This window comes from Talpa occidentalis, unplaced genomic scaffold (assembly GCF_014898055.3).
Source record: "Talpa occidentalis isolate TD23 unplaced genomic scaffold, MPIMG_talOcc4v2.1 talOcc4.13, whole genome shotgun sequence".
NCBI lineage: Eukaryota > Metazoa > Chordata > Mammalia > Eulipotyphla > Talpidae > Talpa > Talpa occidentalis.
Genome location: NW_023601322.1, coordinates 28,483,900 through 28,510,686, shown reverse-complemented (window position 1 = coordinate 28,510,686; position 26,787 = coordinate 28,483,900). Strand labels below are relative to the sequence as shown.

General features: G+C 36.5%; 1 protein-coding gene across 2 annotated transcripts in view; it reads left to right on the top strand.

Moving 5' to 3' along the window:
- KIAA1328 (KIAA1328 ortholog) overlaps window positions 1-26,787 on the top strand; it is a 264,073-nt gene that overhangs the window by 160,603 nt on the left and 76,683 nt on the right. For both annotated transcript variants that reach the window (XM_054694085.1, XM_037508638.2), the window contains 2 exons: window positions 14,090-14,268; window positions 24,924-25,032. In XM_054694085.1, the coding sequence (XP_054550060.1) occupies window positions 14,090-14,268; window positions 24,924-25,032 (288 nt within the window). The remainder of the gene's footprint in view (window positions 1-14,089; window positions 14,269-24,923; window positions 25,033-26,787) is intronic.

Here is a 26,787-nt window from a genome sequence, read left to right as displayed (position 1 = left end):
GAAAGCTCCCAGGAGAGTCTGATAATGGCTGGTTTGGGAACAAACCAGAAAAAATCCTTTCTCTGCTCAGGTCTTGCTTGCTTTGTAAGTCTTATATGCCCTACTATAATGTAATTGATGTTCAGTAAACTTTTTTTATAATGCTATTGTCAATTATTTTAGCAAATAATTTTTGCGTATTTTTAATGGCCATTGAAGAGCCAAAGTATTATCAAAATTGCCTTGTTTTCCAGAGCAGATCTATGCCAAAGATGGCTGAGTAGGACTGCCTGAAGTCAGCCTTTTAAACCATGGCTTCTGATCCCTCAATTCTGTGTTCGTAAAGCCTTTGGACCTTTGAGCAAGAGGAGCCTGTACCTCTAAATGAATAAATTAATAGACATAATATGTTGTAATGATCTGTTTTTCATGGCTGAGAGATTATTATATACTTATGCTTAGCAACTCTGTTCTCCTCACAGTTCTCCAACAAGGAATCCAGTGTAACACCTAGCAGTGAGTTTTTTCATTAAACACACTTATTGCACATGCATTTTGCAAAACAGTACAACTCAACAGAGACCAATTTTAAATTGCAGAATGTTAAAACTATGTGTCATTTGGTAACTATACATTAATGCTAGTAGCCACAAACATTATATGAGAAAAAACATTCAAAGAGTTATCTTCGTGTAACTGTTAATATTGAGGTATTGACTGATTTCCTTTAAATTAGTCACACTGGGATAATTAAAGGTTTTCATTTTATCCTTATACTCAGTATTTTCATACTGTTGGAAGGTTCTGGGTCAAATGGATGCCAGGACATGGCCCATACAAACTATAAGAAATCCATAATTTTATACCACCAAGCTGGCTGCTCTAATTATGGATCCTTGTAAGTGTTTTTTTTGAATCTCTTTAAAGTGCTATTTTGCTTTCTTTCTGCCCAACTTTCTATTACATTCTCATTTACTTCACTGGATGATGGTTGTATGAATAGGACCTACTGGCCAGAAAAAAATGTGACTTTCAAAAATGCTATTCATTTACCCAAAGCTGCCTGTTATCAATGGCAGTAGGCCAGTTCTGAGGCCCCAGAGGCAGAGAATGGTAGGTATATACTTATGGTCATATTGAGTGTATAAAAATCATGAAAGGTCTTGTAGCTGTTGGTATGTCCAGGATTTTTATAGAAGGCTCATTGAATCTAAGCCTTACTTTACTGGGTTAGTTATTCTTGTCTTATATAATAAAGCAATGGAGGGAGATTCTTTTCTCTGTTTGGTCCAAGGAGACAAGGAAGCCACTTAGTGGCTTCTTGCTAGTTGTGTTACTCAGCAGTCAGTCACAAAAACTCATGATTCTTTAAGTGTCAGAAAATGGATTTTTTTTGTGATGCTTATTGATCACATGAGGTTAATGTGAGTCTCTGAATGGACAGAGGAGAAGGGCTGATTGGAATTAGAACTCTAATAAACTCTCAATTAGTTTATTTGAAGGTAAACTGACGTTCGATCAATAAACAGGGACTAAGCATTTCCTTAATGTAAATGAGGAATGTAAATCTGATGGAGAGAACTTTGGGTACTATTTCTAAAGTTTGTCACAAAAGTGTTTTTGAGAATGCTGGACAGGGTTCCTTTTTAACCATGCTATTAGTGGTAAGGCCAGAGATCATCTTTTATGCTTTAAGCTCTGGCTGAAATTTAGAAGCTTCTTTTAGTTTCTTGGATATTCATGGTAACTTCATTTACAACTGCCCAAACCTGGAAACTACACAAACGTACTTCAGTATACGAATGGATAAGTAAACTATATTATGTCAATATTAATGGAATACTACTTAGAAATAAAAGGAATGAACTCTTGATACCTGCAGCAACCTAGGTGAATATCAAGATTTGAATAAGAGAAGCCAACCTCAGAAAGAATTGAATTATGTTTTGTCCCATTTACATGGTATTATAAAAAAAGACAAAACTAGTGGCAGAGACTCTATCAGTGGTTGCCAGAAGTTAGGGATGAGAGGAAGGGGATTACATAGGAATAGTAGAGGGAGTTTTATTTAGAATAATGGGAGTATTTTGTATCCTGATGGTGATGATGGTTCCATGTTGGGCCTCTGCTCTGTGTACATTCCATGGAAGGCATTACTGGGAATTCAAAGAAGAATAGAGCATGGTCTCCACCCTTAGGAAACTGTGCGGTGAACAAACTTTATACTTTTGCTTATATCTGTGTTTTTTCAATACTGAACTGACATTTTCATCTTCCCATATGTTAACCTTCTTTTACATTTAAGAAGTTAAAGTACTTATTCTCCATTGAAATATACATTAATTGAGTGAAAGAGCTATTTCCTTATTGAAGACCATAGAGAAATTCTGAGGGCATTTTGAATAGAATAAGAAAACAAATTAGTGGCTTGGTGATGGCTGCAGCGATGTTTTTTTTGCTCAGCTTTACCACTGTTTTCTTATTTTTAACTCTCCCCCTAGTGACTGCTGCTTCTAAGAATTCCATCTCCATTCCAGTTGGTGAAGAAGCAAATTAAGATCAAGTAACAGCTTCCCGTATAAAATATACCTTCACTGATAAAAAAAAAAACAAACAAACAAGCAAGGTCTGCCCTAATCTCTAATTGTATGGTGAGAGTCACACCTTTGTGTGACACCCTGACCTCTCTCTAGAATTCATATTTTAAGAGCCTATCAGGCATTATTGTTTAAATCCCACAGAGATCTCAAATCCAAATGTCTCCTGCCCTAACTGCCTTATTCACAATGCCTTCCTATTTCCTAACAGTTTCACTATTTCAGTGCTTATAGATCTTCAGATTCTTTCTTTTTCTCAAGGATCCTTCTTTTTTTTTTAAAGATTTATTTATTTTTATACAAGAGCTGGGGTACAAGCCAGAGGCGTGGGAGGATGAGAGGATTCACCAGAGACAGAGCAGGGAGCAGAACAGGCAGGACCGAAATACACTGCTGAGGGGAGCAGCAGGCATGACAGGAGAGGTCTGCGTGCCATGTGGGAATCTCCCTGGCTGGCCAGGAATCGAACCTGTGCTTCAGAGGCTGTGGGCAGCTTTACAGCGCTGTGCTCAACCCGCTGCGCCACTGGGAAGGCCCTCAAGGATCCTTCTTCTTAAAACAACAAAGCTCATCTTTTGGCTTGCCATTGAACTGTCCTATCTTATTGTACATTACTTTTTTCCAACCTTGCTGAAAGCATAATATATATTTTCTGCTTTCACTTCCTCATCTTTCATATAATCCTTCTCTACCACTCAATGAAAACCATGTTCCCTATGGTGATAGTATCGTGCTAGTTCCTAAATCATTTTACTTCTTTTCAATCATCATTTTACTTGACTTCTCATAGCAAATGACAGTGCAAGGCTTTCAGAATCTCTTTCATTTCCTTGTTTTCTTGGCACTATTCTTCTTTCTCTGTTTATCTCCCTTTTGGAAGTTATCCACCTGTTAGCTTTTGTTTCCCTTCCCTCAGAAGTGTTTTACAGCTTCCTTTGCCTTTCCCTACTGTTTAAATATTGACAATTCCATCCTGTTCCCCCTTCTCAATAGAACTTTCTCTGTGAGAAATTTAATTCATTGCCATGACTTTAGATCAGCTCTCCATGCTGATAGTTCTAAAATCTTTATCTCAGATCCCAGCTTTTCCCTCCTGAGTTCCAAACCCTGCCTTGTAAGTGCATGTTAATATTATCTAGCCCAAATGACTTACAGGTCCCTCAAATTCAGGGTTTTCAGATACAATCAGTTATCTCTCCCCTCACCCCAGTGGCCTATACTTTCTCTGTAATTCTCAGTATTATACCATCCATCTTTGCAGCTATTCTGTAATAGCTTATTGAATACCTATGATGTGCTGGATATTGCTCTAAGTCTTAAATATTGCCTCATGTAGTAATAGAAATAATGATAACAGTAGAAGCTAACATTTAGGTAGTATTTTTTCATCTTTCACATATGTTAATTTATTTCTCACCACAACCTTAGGACTCTCATATTGTTATTAATTAACCTCATTTTATTAAAAAGGAAATGCAACCTAGAGAGGTTCGGTACTTTCTTGAAAAATCATATCTTCCAGAACTTATAAATGACTATATAGTACCTAGTTCTGTCTGACACCCAAACTAATAATCTAAAATTGTTGTTTTGCCCTAATTGCCTCTCAAAATCAGTCCCCTCTCCTTCCTGTGTCACATAAGTCTAAATGTTGTCTTTTCTGCCTCTAAAGGACTACTCCTTCCAGAGATCATTATTCTACCCAGAATACCTGATGAATGTGGCATATACACATAAGTAAATTCTTTATTAGGATGACCGTATCTTTTGGAACTAGAAACCATATCACTGCCTTTTGCAGAGTATATGCTAGAAAATGAATACTCCTTTTGACTGATTTTCTTTACCTCACCCTTTTGTTGGGGAGTAGAGGAAATTTCCCCTACTCCTCTGGGTTTTTCTAGGACTGGTCAAGTAATCAAATTAACGTTAATAGATTAGTAAGAGGGGAAAAAATAGTTACCTACTTACGGGAAATATATTGAATTGAGGATTTCAAGGTCAATGAGGAGAAATAGGGTTATATGCCCCAAGCTAAGGAGTGGGGTAGGAACCCTGGGCTTCAAGGAGGGAGAAGGGGACTCTGATAAGGAAAGAATAATTTTTTTTTTAAGATTTATTTATTCATGCCTACCACAACTGGGGTATAGGCTAGATGTGCGGGAGGGTGAGAGGATTCAGCAGAGACAGAGCAGGGAACAGAACAGGCAGACTGACTGAAATACACTGCTGAGGGGAGCAGTAGGCGAGACAAGAGAGGTCTGCTGGGCCATGTGGGTATCTCCCCAGCCGGCCAAGATTGAACCCGTGCTGCAGAGGCTGCGGACAGCCTTACAGCGCTGTGCTCAACCACCTGCGCCACCAGGGGAGGCCCGAAAAAATGATTCTTTTTTTTTTTTTAACTTTCTTTTCTTCATTGAGGTAACATGGGTTTACAACACTGTATATGATTTATTTTTTTAATTTTATTTTTATATTCCCCATACAATTGCAACTCCCTTATTTTGACCCCAACCCCTCCTTTCCCCGCACCCCACCCCCCCATAGTGTATCTCTGGTTCATAGTTGTTTGCTGATTTTGATTTTTTCTTTCTTATACTTATTCTTTTTCCTGGTCCCTTACAACCCAAATGCCGAAAAAATGATTCTTATGATGAAGACCAGATTATCTTTAATTAATTGTTTGCCCTGTCATTTAAATACAAAGGTTATTTCTGATTTAAAAAAAATCTAGTCTGGATAGTACCCCCATTTTCATTCATCTACATAGTTAAGGGAGTGATGAAAGTTTCCTGTGAGCCTGAAGCACCTCAATTGACCTTATTCAAAATAATACACATGCTGTAGTGATATGTCTTGGAGAGGCCTATCCTTCATCCTTATGATAACCCCATTCCCTTCTTGGAGGGCTTCTGTTACATTTATGTGTTACATATACTGCCATCATAACACCTGCCACATTAGATATTCATTGTTGCGCTGGCTGTGTCTCCTTGCTTAGTTGTAAACTTTCAAATGTTATCCCTTACTACTTTCTGGATGCCCATGCCCAGACATGGAACTGACACATGTCGGCACTCAGGTAATATTTGTTGGCTATAAGGATATAAATTTTGTATTGATGACTTTGGAGTGAAGAAGTAGATCAGATGGTATATAGAATATTTCATTTTTGAAAATGTATTACTTTTTTAATTGAGATAGCATTAGTTTCTAACACACTAAGTTTCAGATATAATCTCTCACCTCAGCAGCTGTTTGAAATTTTATTCCATAAACTCTTTAGTCTCAGAATATTTTGTTCATTAACAAATCCTTCTCTAGGGAATGTGAAGATATAATGGCACATTTGAAACACTGTTTTTAAGAATTCTTAGCAGTGGGGTTATGTGCCATCTGGCTTCATTTTTGTTGATAGCAAAGTATGAACAAAAATGGTACCTAGAAAGTCTCCCAAGAAACCATGAATTCTTTCTTTGAAAGTAGCAGGTGGAATTTCAGTGCTAGTTCAGTGGACCTCCTTTTGTTACTTAAATCATTTAGCACATCAGTGGATCCATAATATAACATTTCCAGACCAAGCTGACCATTTTTGCTAGATTGATTCATTCAAGTTAAAATCTATCATCACATCCCTGCATTAATTTCAAAATGAATTTAGTGTTAAAAGGACATTTGTTTTTATTGTCTCAAAGATTAGACTTTTCTTCCAGTAAAGCAGAATAATGTATCTATATGGTATTCTAACTTGAACAGTGCATAAAGATTAGTAAATAAGGTCCCATTAAAAATACTTATAATGTAAGTAACATGAGTCCCAATAGCATTTCTAATGTCCATTAATGCTTAGTCTGAGGATCAGAGCTCATTTTACTGAGCCATTTAGTCAAACCGTGTGATTATTTAGAAAGTTAATTCATGCATACTAAAATCTAGCTTAAGTAATGCAGAGGGTAGGAGGTAAAACTCTGTGGAGACGATAGTCCTTTTTGTTATTTAATGATCAGCCATAATTAACTTGCAAATTTGAAATAATTAGAACAAATTAAAGGTATTTAACTTTGCCTCCCTAAAGAAAAATTCAAATTGCACCAAATGCAGCTTTAAATTATTCAAATCTCAGAGGTCTGGGCTAGATTTTTTTTTTATAATGCCTTTTCTATGATGAGAATACCAAGCTGCTTTTTGTCAGAAGGCATCCTATCAAGTAATTGTTCTTTGTGTTTAATAAATGACAGCTATTCTTCTTTGTAAAAGTATTTCAGTCTCCCAAGACTACATCAGCATTTCCGTGGCATTTTAATTCAATAAAACAAAAGGTTAATGTTTTTCTACTTTTTAAGAAATGCAAATACAAGTGGTATTCAATTGGTCCTGAATGACATTTAAAATTTGCCATTCAAACTCTCAGGCAGACTATCGCGATACGAGGTTTGGGCAAAATTCAAAGAAAAGTTCATGGAGCTTTGGATTATTAAAATTTTATTGGAATTGAAGAACTGAAAATGTTTTTCCTTTCCCCATCCTAAACCAGGGCTTCTCAAAGTATCCCATCTAGTATTCTATAACATTAAAATAAAGAGATATAGATCAGTAAAATCTTACTTAAGAATGACTTATATAGCATGGCAGTCCTAAATGATGTGATTTTAACCTCTCTGCTATCTTGATTTTGAACATTTTGTCATCATTTTAATAGCTCCAACAGATGCTAAATAACCAAACAGAAAACTATTCCTAATAATTCCATCTTACCAATGAATGATGTTGTTCTATGTTAACCATAATCCGTCAATGAATTGTGAACACATTTTATCTGGACTGTATGAAGTGATAAACATTGATCATCTGACAATTGGGTTTTGACTTTACAGCGCCTTGCATAGTAAACGAATAGTACAAAATACATGAATATTCTTCAGTTTAATATCTGGGTCAATATAATTTTGGAAATAATATAGTTAAATTATTTTTTGATAAGTATATCTAAAAGTTTCTATCGTAAAAATATTTTTCAGTTCGACTTTATTTTTAAGTCAACTTTATTGAAATATAATTTACTTTTAGTAAAATGCATGGCAATTTAATTTGTTTTAACAAGCAACTATTCTTGTGTAGCTAACACCTCATTTAATATAGAAAGTTATTATAGCACCATTTGTTGAAAAAAATCTTTTCTTCATTTTTAATTACCTGATGCGTCCTTAAGAGTCAATTAGATATATGTACACACACACAAACACACATATACATTAATGAATTTTTCTTCCTTTCACCTGTATTCCATTCTTATTATCAATTCCACACAATCAGGATTTCTTTAGCTTTATATAGTAAATCTTGAAATCAGTGTAAGTCTTCTGTTTTTCTTATTAGAAATTCTTCAGTTGTTCCAGGTTTCTTCCTTTACATTTTATTTTTTTTAAAGGTTTATTTTTATTTATTTATACAAGCACTGGGTACAGTCAGAAGCGCGGGAGGGTGAGAGAATTCACCAGAGCCAGAGCAGGGAGCAGAGCAGGCAGAAGGACTGAAGTACACTGCTGAGGGGAGCAGTGGGCGGCAGGAGAGGTCTGCGCACCATGTGGGACCCTCCTCCGGTGGCCGGGGAGCAGCCGGGGATCGAACCGGTGCTGCAGAGGCTGCAGGCAGCTTCGCAACCCAGCGCTCGACCGCTGCGCCACCGGGGAGGCCCTTCCTTTACATTTTAGATTAAATTTATCAGTTTCTACTAAGGAAGTGGTATTATGACTAGAACAATTTTGGGAGAATTGACTTTCTGAAAATAATGAATTTTCCAATCAACAAACATGGCATAGCTCTACACTTGTTTAGATATTTATAAACTTATCTCAGTAATACCATGTAGTTTTCAGTGTAATAATCTTGTACATTTTCATTGAATTTACTGGTGGCATATATAAAGAGTGTTTTTTTTTTTTTAATATTTACCCTGTGTACTACAATCTTGCTAAATGCACATATTCTGGCAGATTTTATCTTTATAGATTTCAAATTTTTGTAGATTTTCAAGCTTATTGACAGCTATGAATAACAACAGCTTTGTTTATGCCTTTCCACATTTTTACATGCTTTTTTTTTTCTATTTCTTGCTTTATTGCATTGGCTAAAACATCCAGTATAATGTTGGATACAAGTGGTTAAAAAGACATCCTTGCTTTGTTCTCAAGGAAAAGTCATTTAACAATTCAACAATAAACACAATTTTAAAAGTAGACTTTTGATAAATGTCCTTTATAAGATTGAAATAAGTTCCATCTTATTTTTAATTTTCTAAAAGTTTTTTATCAGAATTTTGTGTATTGCTTTTTTCTATATTAATGTGACCATGTGGTTTTCTGTTTTATTCTTTTAATGTGATAATTTATTTTTTAATGTTATGTGAACATTGCATTTTGGGAAACAGTCAACCATGATGTACTACTTTTTTTATATATCATTGTATTTAACTTACTAATATTTGTTGAAGGTTTTTTTTTTTAAGATTTTATTTATTTAAACATACAAGAGCCTGGGTACAGGCCAGAGGTACAGGGGTGAGAAGACTCACCAGAGACAGAGTGGGGAACAGAACAGGCAGATCCACTGAAATACACTGCTGAGGGGCGCAGCAGGCGAGACAGGAGAGGTCTGCTGCACCATGTGGGCTGCTCCCTGGCTGGCCAAGGAATCGAACTTGTGCTGCAGTGGCGGTGATAGCTTGATAGCAGTCTTTAGCCCCTGCACCAGCAGGGAGGCCCTGTTGAGGATTTTTACATTTATATTCCTGATGGGAACAAGTTTATATTTTCTTTTATTGTAATAACTAAATCAGGTTTTGTATCACCAAAGTAACAAAATAAGTTGAAAAGTGTTCCCTTCTCTTCTGTTTGCTGAAAGTTTGGGTAAGATTTATAATATTCTTTCCAGTGATTTTACCACTGGTAAAATTTACCAGTGACAATACCTAATTATTTTTCTTTGTGGAAATGTTTTGATTGTCAGTTCAATTTCTTTAATAGATAAGAGGCAATTCATATTTTCTGTTTCTTCTTGAGTCATTTTTAACAAATTTTGTCTTTTAAGAAGTGGGGGGGGGTACATATATATAATCCCATCATCCTAGGACCAATGGCTTAATTCAGTCTGGTTATTTCATACCTAAATTATTGGTATGTCATCCAGTTTCTGGCTCAGTTCTAGAGATTTAGTGCATTTTAGCCAAGAACAAAAAGATAAAAGCTACTGACCTGTAACATGTATCTGAAGAGGTATAATCGCATACACCATGATATTACCTCATGATGTTACCTCAGTAAAAATAAAAAGATACTGAACTATCACTGCTCCCAAGTCTTTACAATGAACAGAACAAGATAATTCTCTTCATCCTCAACCATTTTATCAAAAGAAGGTTTTCTCTTGTTGTTTGCCATAGTTTGGTGATTTCAGCCCTGGCTGGACTTTGGAATCCCCTCCGAGCTTCTAAAATGGAGGAGCAAACAATGCCCATGGCCCACTCCAGACTCACTCATTCACTTTCTAGAAGTGGATAGTACAACATTCTTTTTACAAATCCCCCAGATAATTTTAATACGTGACCACTGCCTAAAATTGGTGTCTTAACTGAGAGTACTGCTATAGAGACTATTTTTTCTATCACATCTGATAAACAACAGATTAATAGTATTATTTTTCTTTCTCATGATTCCAACCTCTTAAACTTTTTTTTTTTAATTATTTATTTTACAAGCACTGGGTACAGTCAGAAGCATGGGAAGATGAGAGAATTCATCAGAGCCAGAGCGGGGAACAGAACAGGCAGACCAACGAAATACACTGCTGAGGGGAGCAGCAGGCGGCAGGAGAGGTCTGCACGCCATGTGGGACCCTCGCCAGCGGCTGGGGATCGAACCGGTGCTGCAGAGGCTGTGGGCAGCTTCGCAGCCCAGCACACAACTGCTGTGCCACCACGTGAGGCCCCAACCTCTTAAACTTGTAACCACTCTGTGGTTTGTCTTCTCTTTACCCACCCCAACACCATCGTGTGTTATCAGGTCCATAAATTATGTCCTCAAATTTATAAAGGAATATATAAATTTATGAATATATAAGGGAATGGTTAATTTGGAAATTTATTGACCAGGAATAAGGAAAGCAGGCCTGAGACAACTGAGGTTTTTCACAAGAGTTAGAGAATGGTGATACCATTAAATGAGAATGGAAATAGAGTAACTAACTTCAAGATAAAGATAATGCATTGCTTTAGGCAGGTCTGATAGGACATCCCTTCACCACTTTTCAGCAGATACTTGATCAGGTCAGCAATTTGGTAGAGCACTTGGGCTACATGAATCTATTTAAAATCAGAATTGAAGATAAAATGGGGTGGCAAGATCACTAAGAAAGTATTACAGGGAAGAAAAGATGGTGAGGACAGAATCTTAAGGAAATACTGCATTTAGGGGGAAAGAAGCGGATGAGTTCCCAGAAATAGAATTCGAGTTGAAGCCTCCTAAGACTAAAAAGCCACTTAAGATAATATATTATAAAGTCCAAGGGAAAATACTTTGAGAACAGAGGTAATTCCTGTGAGATGGCCTAGTAATAAGACTATTGAAGGAGAAAAGACTACTAGATTTATTCTTTTAAAAAAAATAGTTTTGGGCCTCCCTGGTGGCGCAGCAGTTGAGCGCTGGGCTGCGAGGCTGCCTGCAGCCTCCGCAGCACCGGTTCAATCCCCAGCTGCCAGCAAGGGCCTACATGGCACGACAGACCTCTCCTGCCACGCCTGCTGCTCCCCTCAGCAGTGTACTTCGTCAGTCTGCCTGTTCTGCTCCCCACTCTGGCTCTGGTGAATTTTCTCACCCTCCCGCACTTCTGACTGTACCCAGTGCTTGCATAAATAAATAAATCTTTAAAAAAAATAGTTTTAGTAAGTGTGTGTAATAAAATTAATTACTATTTTCTAGAAGTTTGACAGAGAAGGGAAGTGGAAAGGAAATGGTAATATAAAGGAGATGGTGAATTTTTTGTGTGTGTTTTTAATTACGAAAGTACATACCTAATAAAGGACATTAAAACATTCAGAAATAAATAAATTACAGAAGTCTTTTCCCAGAAATAAATAAATTACAAAAGTCTTTTGCCTTTCACTCTACTTCTACTTCTCTAGTTTGATTTTATCCATGTAGAACTTCAAAACTATTTTTGCCTTTACAGAAATGAATTCTGTATATTGAATAAATTGTATTTTGAATTTATTTTGAAATAAATTATATTTTGTATTTTGAATTGTATTTTGTATTATTGAATAAATTATAAATTCTGTTATTGAAAAAAATATTTTATTTAATAGTATGTCAAAATTTCTCCACAATAATATGGATTACTAACTGCCTCATTCTTTTTAATGACTGAACAGTATTCCTTATGATGGATATGTCATAGTTTGTTTATTCCATCTCATATTGTGTAATGCATACCTTCAGTTTTTTTCACTATTAGAAGTAATTCTGCAGTGGCCACTCTTGAGCAAATATTCTCATGGTGTTGTTTATATAATTCTATAGGATAACTTCTTACAAGTAGAATTATTAGGAGGGTAAGGGCATTTTTATTTTGTGTTGAAAATCACCCACAAAAAGGCTACAATAATTTGCAGTTCCTCAGTAGTTCATTAAAAAGTTCTTGTCCCACATCCTCTCTGACACTGAATGTTGTTATATTTTCCCAATTTAGGGAAGAGTCTTTAGTTTCAAGTTTAGATTTTGATTTGAAATGAAAGGTCTGATCTATTTCGTAATCCTAGAAAATAATCCAGTTGAGAGGAAGAGGAGTTTCTAAATTATAAGAAAAGATGATTATCAGCAGAGTGACAGGAGTATGAATCAAAATGGTGTCAAGAGTACGAATAGAAGGTATAATTTTCTTCTGGGAATTAGGAGAAGAATAATAAATGGAGAAAGATGGCATTAGATGCAAATGAAGTTTTTTATATAGTCATCTTTACTTCATGAAAATTAGAAGCCAAGTCCCTTGTTAAAATAGAAGAGCACCAGAATGGGGTTTAGAATAAAGGTATAGGTATAAAATGGGATTAAATAAAAGCAGGCAGCAATCAATAATTTGCGTTGGCTGAATTTGGGAACCCAACTGAGCTGAAAATGAATGAATTTTGGGAAAGCCAGTACTCCTGGTCACATCAATTTTCTATAAGAATACTCAGAGATATAATCACTGAATAGTCTTAGTTTGGTGCTTCTAGGATGAGGTAAATTTATCTTTAACTCACAGTAGTTTTAATGTCCCTATTTTCCTGTCTCATTAATAGAAATTCTGTGAATATCCACATATGGGTACAGATGGAAAAATGATCTCTGGGTTCTGGTAAAAAAAATTTTTAAAGAATATAAATTTAATACATTACATTATGACCATATAAAGTTATGCTAGTAGTTTTTGTTTCTGTCATCCTAAGCACAGTCATTACATTTCTTGGTTTTTATTAATAAATTATGGTATAAGCAACATTACTAAAATTTTTGATCAACATAAACTGGAAGTCCAGTGACATTGATGGGTTTATGTGATTTGAATCATGATTAAGAGCCAGATGGCATTATTAAGGGTAATTCTCTATCAACTTTTCTTGGTTGTAGATTACCTCTATGTTCTATTTTTCAGAATTTTACTTTTTACCGTATATATCTTTTTTTCTTCGCTTTAATTTTCACATTGTTTGTAGGCATGGGGAAGACAGAGCCAAAGCGTCATGAGTCTGGTGAATTTAAATTAGAAAAAAGGAGGCTGGTGGAATAGCAAAGGAAACACTTCATCAAAACATTCTTCTCTAAAAAATATAATGTTGTGAGAGAAAACGTGCTAATAGTGGCAACGCATTTTATTAGAAAGAAAAACATATGTACATGTGTTTACTTTCATTAAAATTCCTTTTATTCCATATTTGCCTTATTAACTTCAAATAATGAAATTATGTGAGGACAGAGACCAATTCTTCCACATGCACTGTTCTACTACTCCTTTCATACTCTGGGTACATAATAAATGCTATAACATTTGAAAATGAGAGGCACACATGCATTTCAAAGCAAATTGGTGATATTTTAATCCCTAATGTTCAGTTTTAGTACTTGGAAACATTTTATTAATGCAAGTCTTGTTTTAACATACTTTTTATTTCTCCAGATATCCTGCCTCTTAGTCATACTCCTTGGCTTTATTAGCAGTTTCATGGATCTGATTCTCATTTTTCCAACTCCAAATATAAACTTTTTGAGAATAAAGATTATTTCTTCTCCAAAATTGTTTTGGCAGGACACAAAATAGACCTTCGGTAAATTATTTTAATTGTACCTCAATAAAAAATAAGAAGGAAAGGAAAGTTCTTCTTACCATGAAATCCATTTCAACTCATGCTAAATTAGATGTCTTTGTGCCATCTGTATCCCCTTCGCTGCGCTTTACAGCACATTGTTGTCTGTCCTTTTCAGTCTATTGACATCAAAATGTGATGGCTGGCTGCTTGGATCACCATCCATCAAAAAATACCAAGATGCCTCTAGCAATGGGGAGAATAAGCGGGAGAAGAAGACAGTTGGGTTTCAGTCACCTGTGGAAGATAACGCCCTGTGGACATGTCAAAAGAAAGATACATATAGACCCCAAAAAGGTGAGTTTAGCATCTGTAGTAACAAAATGAGAAACCATTTGGGGCAGGTGGTTACTGGTGGCTGCTGGCCAGGAACTCCAGATGGTTTCCTACATTCCTGAACTAGAGGTGAGTATGTGACAAACTGGTGTGTGATGGCAAAGCCAAATGTGGCACATCTACTAGATCAGTGAGTTACACCAGCTTTTCTCTTAGAATGCTCATAAGAAACTATCCATCTTGTCCCTTTTTGTAAGCAGTAAACTGTAAAAATTATTCAGCAGTAAGTATGGTCATGTACACAAAATAATGTTCAATGTGGGTAAAGAAAGCCAGAAATAGAACTTAAATCTTTACTAAGAAAGTAAAACCTAGCAACTACAGTTAGTCCTCAGTTAACTGGAAATACGAGGAGATTAGATTTCAGGTCATAGATAATTCTACATTGTGGCTAAATGAAAACCTTGTAAGTTTTAAGCTAATGTAGCCTAGCAGTATTTTAAGTTCCAGTAATTCTTCCTACTTCATATGTCATAGATATTTTAAAAGAAACCAGTTATAAATAACTGAAATGTTGAGTAAAGCAGTAGCATTTAACTAGATTTCCCAATTGTGTCTGACAACTTGGGAACAGAATGGAACATCTGAACATCATTGTGCCTAAGAGATGTTCAAAGAACAAAGGGCCGAGAAAGGCCTTTGAGCCCCCTTCTGCTCACACCTCTTTCTTGGACTTCTTTTTTAATTTTCTCACAACCATTTATCCTGATTTCCTTCTTAGTTACTTTTTTTTTTTTCCTGTGGGCTAGCACCTGCCTGCCTCTGGTGTGAAGCAACCAACTTCTCATACACCCTCTAGCCACTCTCACACTTACTCATTTGAGTGTGGTACACACTTCATGAGATGATCTTGCAGGCGTACCCCTCTACCGTTTCTCATCGCTGCCACCTCCATCATGCTTTTTTGTTTTGTCTTGTTCTAATTATGATCAATCAAGAAATTATTTAATTCTAGATAATTGAGAGATGATAATTTGTCTACATCCACAATTTGAAACAAAAGCAGAAGTACTTTTGTTTGACACAAGGAAAGTTCTGTAACCCTTTATTGCTAAGATAACTTAGAACAATTTTTTCTTTTTAGACTTTGCTACCAGAAACAAACATGAGTTGAGGAGAGTTGGTATCTGAGATAGAATTGCCTTTACTTTCTGTTAGTCATGCTTCAGAATTGGGAAACTTACTTTGGCTTCCTCTATTCTTAGTCATTGCATTTTGGGAGAGTGGAGAACCCGTCACAACTGGTGTGATGGTTGCACTGCAAAGCTTACATAGGCTTCTGTTAACTTGTCAACAGATTTGTGTTGTGTGTCAGCATGAAAATAAAATGACAAAATGAGAAAAATGTAGTGTAATAGCAAAGGGACAAATAGCTTGTGTTATTGGTTAAGACCACAGCCACATTAGAAAGCTGCAATTGAAAAGGCACTTGGAGGAAGGTGTCATCAGGCCAGGCCTTGCAGTGGTGGAGGTTAATCTCTCCCGGGTCCAGCTACAGAAGCTGGAAGCCTGCAAAGGGCTTGTGTCCAAAAGAAATCAATTTCTAATTTGAAACAAAATCATTTTTGACTAACAGGGGTTCAGAACCCATTACTTTTTGCTGTATAGTCTGCTGACATTTCAGCACTTTCTGTTGTGCACAATGAATCCTAATAGTCATTGTATAATGTTGCTATACCAATCAATTTAACCAAGAGAAAGCTGTTACAATTCTGCAAAGTTTTCTGGAATAGTTTTCACTCTTGGTTTTATTTTTTCATCTTTCCCCCCTCCTTTTGGGGGGGTAGGGAGGGATTGTAGTGTTGCAGTGAAAGAAAATAGAAGTTTTTGTCATCTTTTTGAAAGAGTTTTGTTTTAAGTGAGTCATGGAAATGACTAACTTGTTCCCTACGCTTAAGACTTATTGTATTTTTCTCTTCTTTTATTCTAATATGGAGCCATTAGCAAAATGATTCTATACCTGATCATGAAAGGAGCTGAGGGTGTACCTTTGAGTCATTCAAAGCTGCGAGACACAGGGCACAGCTTAGGGCAAAGTCACTGCATTGGCATTTGCAGTGGCAACAGTCCAAAATGGAGGCAGACTTTCCAAGGTGTGCCACAGGGGGCTTGGACACCCTATTTATCATAAGGCCGATGACCTAGCATTGATTGCCTAAGTCATACTGCTTGGTTTAGCATATACTTACTTTCGCCTCATTAGCGTATCTCAATTTCATTATGCTTTCCTTTGTAATATATCCTTTGTTTCTCATGTTGTCCTTTAATCATTAAATACTACATAGGACATTTACTGTGGGACCATTAATCATTATTTTTAATCTCTTGTTCCTTTATCTCTTCTATCCTCCTCACCATTCTGTCAGCTTTATTGATGCTAAAACGTTTGAAAAAAGACCTGGCTCTTGTCTCAAGAAACAACCTTGTAGTCACAAAAATATGTACACTGTTGTCAGAATTACCCTTAGAATATAAAATGTTTTTCAGTCATCAGTGCTTGGGATGTTCTGTTTTAGTTTCTTTTATTGAGCTCTGTGGAATGGGGAAAATCTCAACTTAAGTCAAGAACTCTTAAGCCAAAGGCATAAATCTGGAAGCACCCAGTCTTCATTCCTTTTTTTCTTCCCTACACAATGATATTTTTTTCCTCTTCCAACATGCCTAGAATCTCTCTTTCCTGAGTCACTGATTTCCTTTCTTCTCACAAACTAAAGGAAAGGCTTGGGGGGCCACTGAGCACATCTGTTCTGGAGTGAATTGTTAGACCTCGGGCTTAGTTCTCTCTGCCCATTCCTCTGTCAGACTTTAAAGTCATTGCAAGGCCCCTACTACATTTAGGCTACCTTCTGTTTGTTCCTGTGTTATGGATCTCTGAATCCCTTTAAAAGTTTGAGAGAGGGGCCCTCCCTGGTGGCGCAGCAGTTGAGCGCTGGATTGTGAAGCTGCCCGCAGCCTCTGCTGCACCGGTTTGATCCCCGGCTGCTCCCCGGCCAGGAGGAGGGTCCCACATGGCGCGCAGACCTCTCCTGCCACCCGCTGCTCCCCTCAGCAGTGCGCTTTGGTCCTTCTGCCTGCTCTGCTCCCCGCTCTGGCTCTGGTGAATTCTCTCACCCTCCCACGCTTCTGACTGTACCCAGTGCTTGTATAAATAAATAAATAAAAATAAATCTTTTTAAAAAAAAAGTTTGAGACTGTACCGAGAGTAATTTGCATTTACCGGATGGTGTTGACATTGCCCTTCACTTTGTCTTTGGACTTTTTTAGGTTATAGAGTATGCACCAGCTATCACTGGTTGAGGCCCCATGAAGGGTTCCCAAACACAGTTTGCTTGTTTTTTATGGGAAGAGGATTATTTAGACTCATATCAGTGAGAAAGAATCTCTAAAGCTCATTGTTCCTCTTAGGGAGTCTGTGCTTGCAATGCTGTGAGTCATCTTTGTAGCCCAACATGTATTAACATAGGTGACATAATTAAAGAAATAAAATGAAGGATTCAAAGTAGACAAATCCTTTCTATCTTGCTTCTAAGAAGCATTTATTCATGTTTCTTTTTCTATTAGCATCATCATTATTGTTTGTTTTTTTTTAATAGACTTTATTTATTTATTTATTTATTTATTTATACAATAGCTGGGGTACAGGCCAGAGGCATGGGAGGGTGAGAGGATTCACCAGAGACAGAGGGGGAGCAGAACAAGCAGACAGACCAAAAGCACTGCTGAGGGGAGCAGCAGGCGCGACAGAAGAGGTCTACCACACCATGTAGGTATTTCCCTGGCCAGCTGGGGATTGAACCCTGGCTGCCAACAGCTTCACAGCGCTGTGCTCAACCCACTGCACCACCAAGGAGGCCCATTGTTATTATATGTTTAATCTTTAGAAAAGGAACCATAAGATATTACTACAGATTCCTAGAGATATTGGCTAAAAGATTGTTAAAAGTAGATGCCTTTATCAACAGAACATAACCCATATGTATACAATAAATTATCCTGCCCAGTTCACTCAAAAAAGGAATTCAATCTACATATTCAGTGCACTCCCTATTAAATTCCAACAACAATGTTTATAGAAATGGGAAAACTAAGCCTAAAATTAATACAGAATTGCAAAGGTCTCCAAATACCAACACAAAGTTGTCAGTTATATTTTCATTATCATTCTTGTGTTATCCAGACTAGAATATCAAGAATGTCTATCTGCTGGTAAAAATGTAAATCCTTGCAACCACTTGAGGGACAATTTGGCATCAGTTATTAAAAATAAGGAACAAATACTCTGTATCTTACCAACTCCATTCTTAGATATATGTACTAGAAAGAATCTTAGACATGCAAAGGTTAACTTACAAATATGTTCTTAGCTTACATTCAGTTAGGGTAGGCTAAGCTATATTAACAGGTCCACAGGAAAAAAAAATAATGGTTTAAAGAAAAACAGTGTTTCTTTTTATAATAGTCCAGAGTTAAGGTTCAGACTGACAGCAGCCCTTTTCCAAAGAATAGAGTAGTTCTGCCACTTCTCTGTGCCTTCCCAAATCCCCTTGAGGTGTCATAAACTTGATCCATGTTCAAATCTGATCACTGTTTGTTTTTGTAAGTAAAGTTTGATTGGAACACAGCCATGTCCATTTTTTGTACATATTTCCTGTGGTTGCTTTCATGCTGCAAAAGCAGAGATGAACAGATAGTTGCAACAGGAACTGGATGGCCTACAGAACCTAGTATATTTACTATCTGTCCCGTAACTAGAAAATGTTATCCCTATAATAGCCAGTAGGCAAGAGAAAAGCTACAGAATAGCATATAGGGAAGGTCTTTAAAGGCCCAACGTGGCACAGGTAGCATCCACTAGTTTTCTCCCTGATCACGCATAATTACAAGGGTGGACTGGGAAATATGTGACTGTGTACCCAGGAAGAAGGGAAGAATATATTTTTTTAGATAACTAGTGACCTCTGCCACAGAATCACTCTTCACAATAGCCCCAAACTAGAAGTCCTCCAAATATTAATCAGTGGCAAATGAATAAAGACTTAAATGTGTACAATCAAATATTATATGGAATATGGAACAAAAACTATAACTAAATGAAGCATCAACATTGATAAATCTCAGATATAATATTAAGCAAAAGAGGTCTCAAAAAGAATTATATATAGTATATCACAAGTTTTATAAAATTCAAAAATAGGAAAACTATAGCACATTTTTTGGTATGCATACATAAATGGAAAAGTGACAGTGCTACTAGTACTTTATCTCTTGATCTTAACCTCTTTCTTAGGTTGAGCTGTTTTTAAAATACAAAATAAGACAAAGAGCCTAGAAAATGAGCCTTCCTAAACACTGAACTCTGAAAAGTTATCTTATCATGAGATATTGATTGATGGATGGGCAGACATAGATCCAGTAATATATATAAATAGGACATGATCCATTATATTCAGTTCCATCTGTGGATGCAAAAATATATATGCATGTTTATTTTCATAAAAATATTCACATATATTTACATATATAAACATGCATTTGTGTATGAAATTTATCATCTAACATAATATTCTTGCAAAAATTATTTTAAATGTGTATATTGTCTTTGTATGTGTGCATATAAATATAGATAAATATGTAGTTTTGTAATATGTATCACTACATGTAATTGGTTGTATACATGATATTAAATTTTATAGAAGGAGTGGATATAATTAAAAGGAGATATGTAACTTTCTGGAAGTTTCATATGTAATAAAGCATTGAAGATTAAGAAAAAGAGAGAAAAGGTAAAAGAAAGTAGAGTCTCTTTAACAAATGGTTCTCAGTAAACTGGAAGATTTCATTCCTAAAAGAGTAAGTTAGATCATTCTCTAAATCCATGCACAAAAATAAATTCCAAATGGATTAAATATTTAGATATAAGGCAACTAATAATAAAATATGTAGAAGAAAACATTGGCAATATGTTCTATGACATCATTGATAAAGATATTTTTGGAAACGACCACTATGGCAAGGGAAATAAAAGCAAAATAACAGTTGGGATGACCTCAAATTAAAAAGCTTTTACACAAGGCCTCCCCGGTGGCGCAGCAGTTGAGCGCTGGGTTGCGAAGCTGCCCGCAGCCGCTGTAGCGCCAGTTCGATCCCTGGCCGCCGGTCTAAGGTCCCATATGGCGCGCAGACCTCTCCTGCCACCCACTGCTCCCCTCAGCAGTATATTAAGTCAGTCTTCCTGCCTGTTCCCAGCTCTGGCTCTGGTGAATCCTCTCACCCTCCCATGCTTCTGACTGTACCCAGTGCTTGTATAAATAAATAAATAAGTCTTTAAAAAAAAAAAAAAAAAGCTTTTACACAGCAAAAGAAAATATAAGAGATCAAAAAGACATCCTCCTGAATAGAAGACAATATTTAAACATTATGCAACCCGTAAGAGGTTAATATCCAAGGCACATAAAAAACTTAAGCAATTCAACAATGAAAAAAACAGCACATTTAGTAAATGGGTAGCAGAGTTAAACAATTCACAAAAAAGAATATCCAGAAAATCAGTCAATATATGGAAAAATGTTCATCATTTTTAATAAAGCAAATGCAGTTTCAAACCACCATGAGATGCCATCATACTCCCATGAGGATGACACATATTTAAAACAAACAACAAATATTCAAAAGGATGTAGAGAAAGAGGACCCCTCTTACATTGTTGGTAGCCATTTTAGAAAGCTATGGGAATTTACCTTAAAAAAACTGAAAATGGAAGTACCATATGACCCAGCAGTCCCATTCCTGGGTATATAGCCAAAGAATATGAAGCCATCAATGCAAAAAATAATATGTTCTGCAGTGTTTATTACAGCACTATTCACAGTAGATAGGACATGGAAGCAATCTAAATGCCTACCAATACAAGACCGGATCGAGAGGATGTGGTATATACATACTATGGCATATCACTCAGTGATAAGGAAAGATAAAATGTTACTATTTACAGGCAAAATGGAGGGAGTTTGAGGGAATTATGTATAATAAAACAAGTCAGAATGACAAAGACAAATTTTGGACATTTACATAGCAACAAATTAAAATACAAAAGCTTTAAGACAATAATAATCAAAGTGAGGTTTCTGAGTTTAAAAATTTATTTATTTATGCATACAAGAGCTGGGATACAGGCCAGAGATTCGGGGGGTGAAAGGATTCACCAGAGACAGAGTGGGGAACAGAAGTACACTGCTGAGGGGAGCAGCAGGCAAGACAGGAGAGGTCTGCTGTGCCATGTGGGTAGCTCTCTGGCCGTCCGGGTATTGAACTCTTGCTGCAGAGGCTGCAGATTGCTTCATAGTGCGGTGCTCAACCCCTTTCGCCACCAGAGAGGCCCAGGTTTCTGAGTTTAAGAGGAAGGGGAAAGGGCAAGTGGATATAAGGAATGGTTGTAGGGGGAAATAAAGAAATAGAAATAAACTTGCCCAATGCCTTAGAGTAATCATTCTTAACTTTTGGGAGATCCCACAACCCTTTAAGTTTGGTGAAAATCATTTTTCCTTTACCCAAAAAAATGAGCACATATACATACACATCATTATGCCTGCAATGCTAAGGTAGTCATGCATTCCTGAATTACATTCATGGACTCCCTAGAAGGCATGGGCCGCTGTTGAAATTCTCCCTTAGATTATCCTCATCAAATGCCAGTTGTCTGGACCAAACTTTTGGCATAGTAGCAAAACAGAAATTGAAGACTAATGTTCAGATCCTCTGTGACCGCTAAAAAATATTTATAGTCTGTCATTACCAGACAATTTTCCTCGCCTCTCTTCTCACCCACAATTTCCTATCAGTTGTTTCTACCCCGCCTTGTCCATTTTAGTTTCCCTTACATCACCCAGGATTCCACCCAGACAACTGTGGCAATGATGAACTACTTTACTTACCCCCGTTCTCTCTATTCTGAATTCTGCCACTATGGTAATCTCTCTAAAGACAAATTTTTGTTGTTGTTGTTACTACTGCTATTTTGTTGTATTTTGAGGCAGACTATCAAACTGGTTAAGAGTTTGCAATGCAAATTCAAATAGACCTTGATTGCATTCAAAACCCAGCCTTGTTCTTCCTAACCTGTAATATTGAACATGCTACTTGACCTTTCACAGTTTCCACTTCCTTATCTCTAAAATGAGGACAATAATATAATTTAAGGACTGTTGTAAGGATTAATGAAATTATGCATGTAAAATGGTTTAAGGTTTTTAACAAGGTACAAGGACACAATGATGCTCAATAAATACTTTCTGAATATATTAAATAGTTAGCCTGGAGATTTTTTATTTAATGCTTTAGCTAATTCCATGGTCCTTATTCCTTCCTTTCAAAATTCTGTCTCCTTGGGGCCAGAAGGGATTATGCTAAGTGAAATAATCCAGAAGGAGAAAGATAAATGCCAGATGGTATCACATATATATGGAATATAGATAAGCCAAGCAAAGTGTAAAACAAATATAAACTTTACTAACCCTTGAAAACTGACCATAAATCTGAGGTATCTAAGAGGGGAGGAGAAGAGAGAGGGATAAGATTGGGTGGGGAAAGGGTAGCACAGGGACTGAGGTGGAGGAAAAATAAATTTTAAAATAATAATAATAAATTTCTTCTGCTACTTTAACTCTTCCCTAATTCTAAAGCCAGATGTATTTACTAGGACAATGTAGTATAATGGTGAAAACTGGAGTCACAGTCTCTGAACTTGAATGCTGGATCCATCTCTTACTGGTTTTGTCTATTGCGATGGGGGTTTATGAGGATAAATGTCACTAATTCCTTCAGAAGGCAAAACTGTAGAGACTAAACTGGAGAGGAAAGAAGATCGAACAAGGGTAAGGGATTGACTACAAATGGGCACAGGGGAACTTTTTGGTGTAAGGAAGTATTCTAATACTAGATTATAAAAATAAATAAGGAAATAGCATTAAAATTGTAAACATGCTTTCATATTTCCATATATTTATGGCTGTTTATCAAATTATACACTTAAGATTGGTAAATTTTATGGTATTCAAATTACACCTCAATGAAACTATTAACAAAATAGGAAGAATATATGGTGTATGGAAAAGGTGTAGAACAGTATCAGGCACATGCCAAGATGCTTTATCTGATTGCTCAGAGTATTGCGTTTCTTCCTCCCCACTTCGCCTCCAAACCTGGTAATGGTTTGGCTTGAGGGCCCCACTCATTTGAATAGACTAAAAGGGCTGAAATCTGCATCTAGTTGGCCATCTTTTACATGTACACATAATAGAGTATAGTCAGTAATGAGTGGCTTTTGATTACTCAGGGTCATGGTGATTGTTTTGATACTGATCTCTACAAATATAAGATTCTTGCCTTCTCTAGGTCTGATTTTCTCTGAACATACCTAACCTGTGCCATTCCCAGACTTAGCATGTGGTATTCTTGGTGTTTTAGGCTCTAGTATTCCCAACACTTCGAAGCCGTCTTCAAGTTATTTGAGTGTGCACCCTCCCCTAAAAAAATCATGAGTCTTCCCAAATAACTTCTTTTTTTTTTTTTTTTTAGATTTATTTATTTATTTATACAAGCACTGGGTACAGGCAGAAGTGCGGGAGGGTGAGAGGATTCACCAGAGCCAGAGTGGGGAGCAGGCAGACTGAGATGAAATACACTGCTGAGGGGAGCAGCAGGCCAACAGGAGAGGTCTGCGTGCCATGTGCGACCCTCGCCCGGCAGCCGGGGATCGAACCAGCACTGCAGAGGCTGTGGGCAGCTTCACAGCCCAGCGCTCAAACACTGTGCCACGAGGGGAGGCCCTTCCCAAATAACTTCTTTAAGCAACTTGGGTAACAGTGTCCGAGGAACCAAAAAAAAATTGTGATGAGGTGCTTATAATCTTCCACTAAGAAGACAGATATTGTGTTGTTTGTAAAATAGATACTAACAAGAAGAACGTCATTATTTAAAATATTAATAACTACAAAATAAAAACAGAAAACCTTTCTATCCATGCCATTTTATTATTTAGCACTCCAGAAGAGGAAATAATTGTCAACCAAACATTGCTCATTAGAAAGGAACCAAATCAGTCCTAGAATAGTTAGTTGAGCATCTCTTCCCATAGACACTTGTTTTAGCCCAATGTCGAATTCTTTAAAAGAAGCATTAAGATTTATGTGTGCCTTCAAAGTTTTTTTTTGGGGGGGGTATCATTTTAATTTGGGATGTTTGTAGGTACAAAGTGCTGGAATTTTCTCTTGTCAAAGAGAAGAAAAACAGTAAGTAAAGGGAACAAAATAAAGTTACCTTCTTGGGCATTTGCACAGTAAACTAAATTGGCAAAAATATAATACGTGATCATGTTTAAAAACAAAATCTCTACTTAGTCCATTCTACAAATTGACTTTTTAAAAGCAAGACATTATGAATCTGATGTTTATACAACTAAACTCACTGAGTTTTCCATCTGCCATTATTTCACTTAAGGGGGAGAAAATACCTTACTCTCAAAACTTGGGGATCCCTAAAATCTCTATTATATTTCTCAGAATGGACTTTCCCATTACCTTTTATCAGATCCCCAAATATTTCCTTTACTGTTCATACAGGAACAATGACAGGAGTTAGAAAAGATGCATCTACATCTCCTATGACAACAGGAAGCCCAAAGGAACTTGTAACCACAACTGCATCATCATTCCAACAGGATACCTCCCGGTAAGAAGAGATACCCTAATAAGCACATTTTTTTCAAGTTTATTTAATAAGGAGTAGAAAAATCTTGGCAATTCTTATTGGCTCTTACTTACTTGAAAGTATCTAGATTTCACCGGGTTGAACTCATGGAACCCTTTCCTTACCATGCCATTATTTAATTGATAATAGTAATTGGTTAGGACTTCCGTAGAAACACACAGTTAATCCTATCTTTCATCAGAAGTCCATTTTCATCAGAAAGTCCTTCCCAATTTATCATGGAATGCTTATATACACTTATACTAAAAGTTTAACTAACTGAATTAATTGATCCTGAAAATCACAGGTTTTATACTACAGCTAAAGGACTGTCAACATTTACTTGTATAAGAGACTTTGTGGGTTTTTTTGTTTGTTTGTTTTATGTTTTTGCCAATCTCCTTAATTATTAGTTTTTATTTAAAGATTATTTTTGCATACATTATTTTTGCATCTCTGGTACAGGCCAGAGATGCAGGGGTGAGAGAATTCATCAAAGACAGAGTGGGGAACAGAATAGGCAGACTGACTGAATACACTGTTGAGGGGAGCAGCGGGCAAGTTAGGAGAGGTCTGCTGTGCCATGTGGGTTGCTCCCTGGCCTGCTCATGCTGCAGAGGCTGCGGATTGCTTCATAGTGCGGTGCTTAACCCCTTGCGCCACCAGGCAGACCCTTAATGATTAGTTTAATAGAAGATATTGGGGTTCTCATAGCTGCTTCTGTATCCTACCTGTGGTTGTTTGGATTAAAGGACATGATGGAAATCTGACCTTGCACAGATGTGTATCCGAGACTTTTAAAGAGTTAATAAATAATTCCATCAGCTTTTTTTGGACTCAGGAAAAGAAATATGTTGTTAAAATTTCCCATATCTAATAAGTCATCTTGTATAACACTTTGAAGCTGAATATATAAACATCAACACCAAAAGGGCTTGATTTATGTTTCCTTGGGGATATGATACTTTGAACATTTAAATTGCTAGCATCTTAATGAAATGAATATAGATTTTAAGACTTAATTTTGAAGACTTGGAAATTGACTAATACAGAGAGATAGTCATAATGGTTGTCATCTGCTGAGCATGTACTGTGTGCCTAGTGCTGTGCTAAGTCCTTTGTATGCGTTACCTGATTTAATCTTTATCACACCTTTGTGAGGTGGTCCTACTGTTATACTCATTTTGAAAATTAGGAAATGAAAGTGCAGAGAGATTGAGTCACTTGCCTAAGGTCACATAGCTAATAAGAAATTGAGGTAGCATTTCAGTCTCTAAAGCCTCAAATCCTAATATTAAATATTATAATAGTTGACAATGACAACTCCCTATTTTAGAGGCCATCTGCAATCAAAAGGAAATTGAACTAGTTTACCACATTCTTTTTCCATTACTCCTTTCTATTCTTCTCAATGTTGTCATACTGGCTTTTTGCCAAAGACCCACATGAGTTGTGGTTCTGAAATGTTGATGGACCACTTAATGTGCTCAAAGGATTCATCCTACTTCACCTTGAGGGATTCCTTTGGAGTTACAGGTAGAGAGGAGAGACAGTCTGGATTTTTAATCTTAGTGAATGTTCCTATTGTTGAAGATGAGAATGAGATCTTTACCACTACTTTAATGTGTTTTTGATGATTATATTTCAGTTTAGAGAGAAGCATGAAAAAGAAGAATAAAATGTTTCCCCGGTAAGGTTTTGTAGAACATCCTCAGCATACATTTTCTGAATAGACTA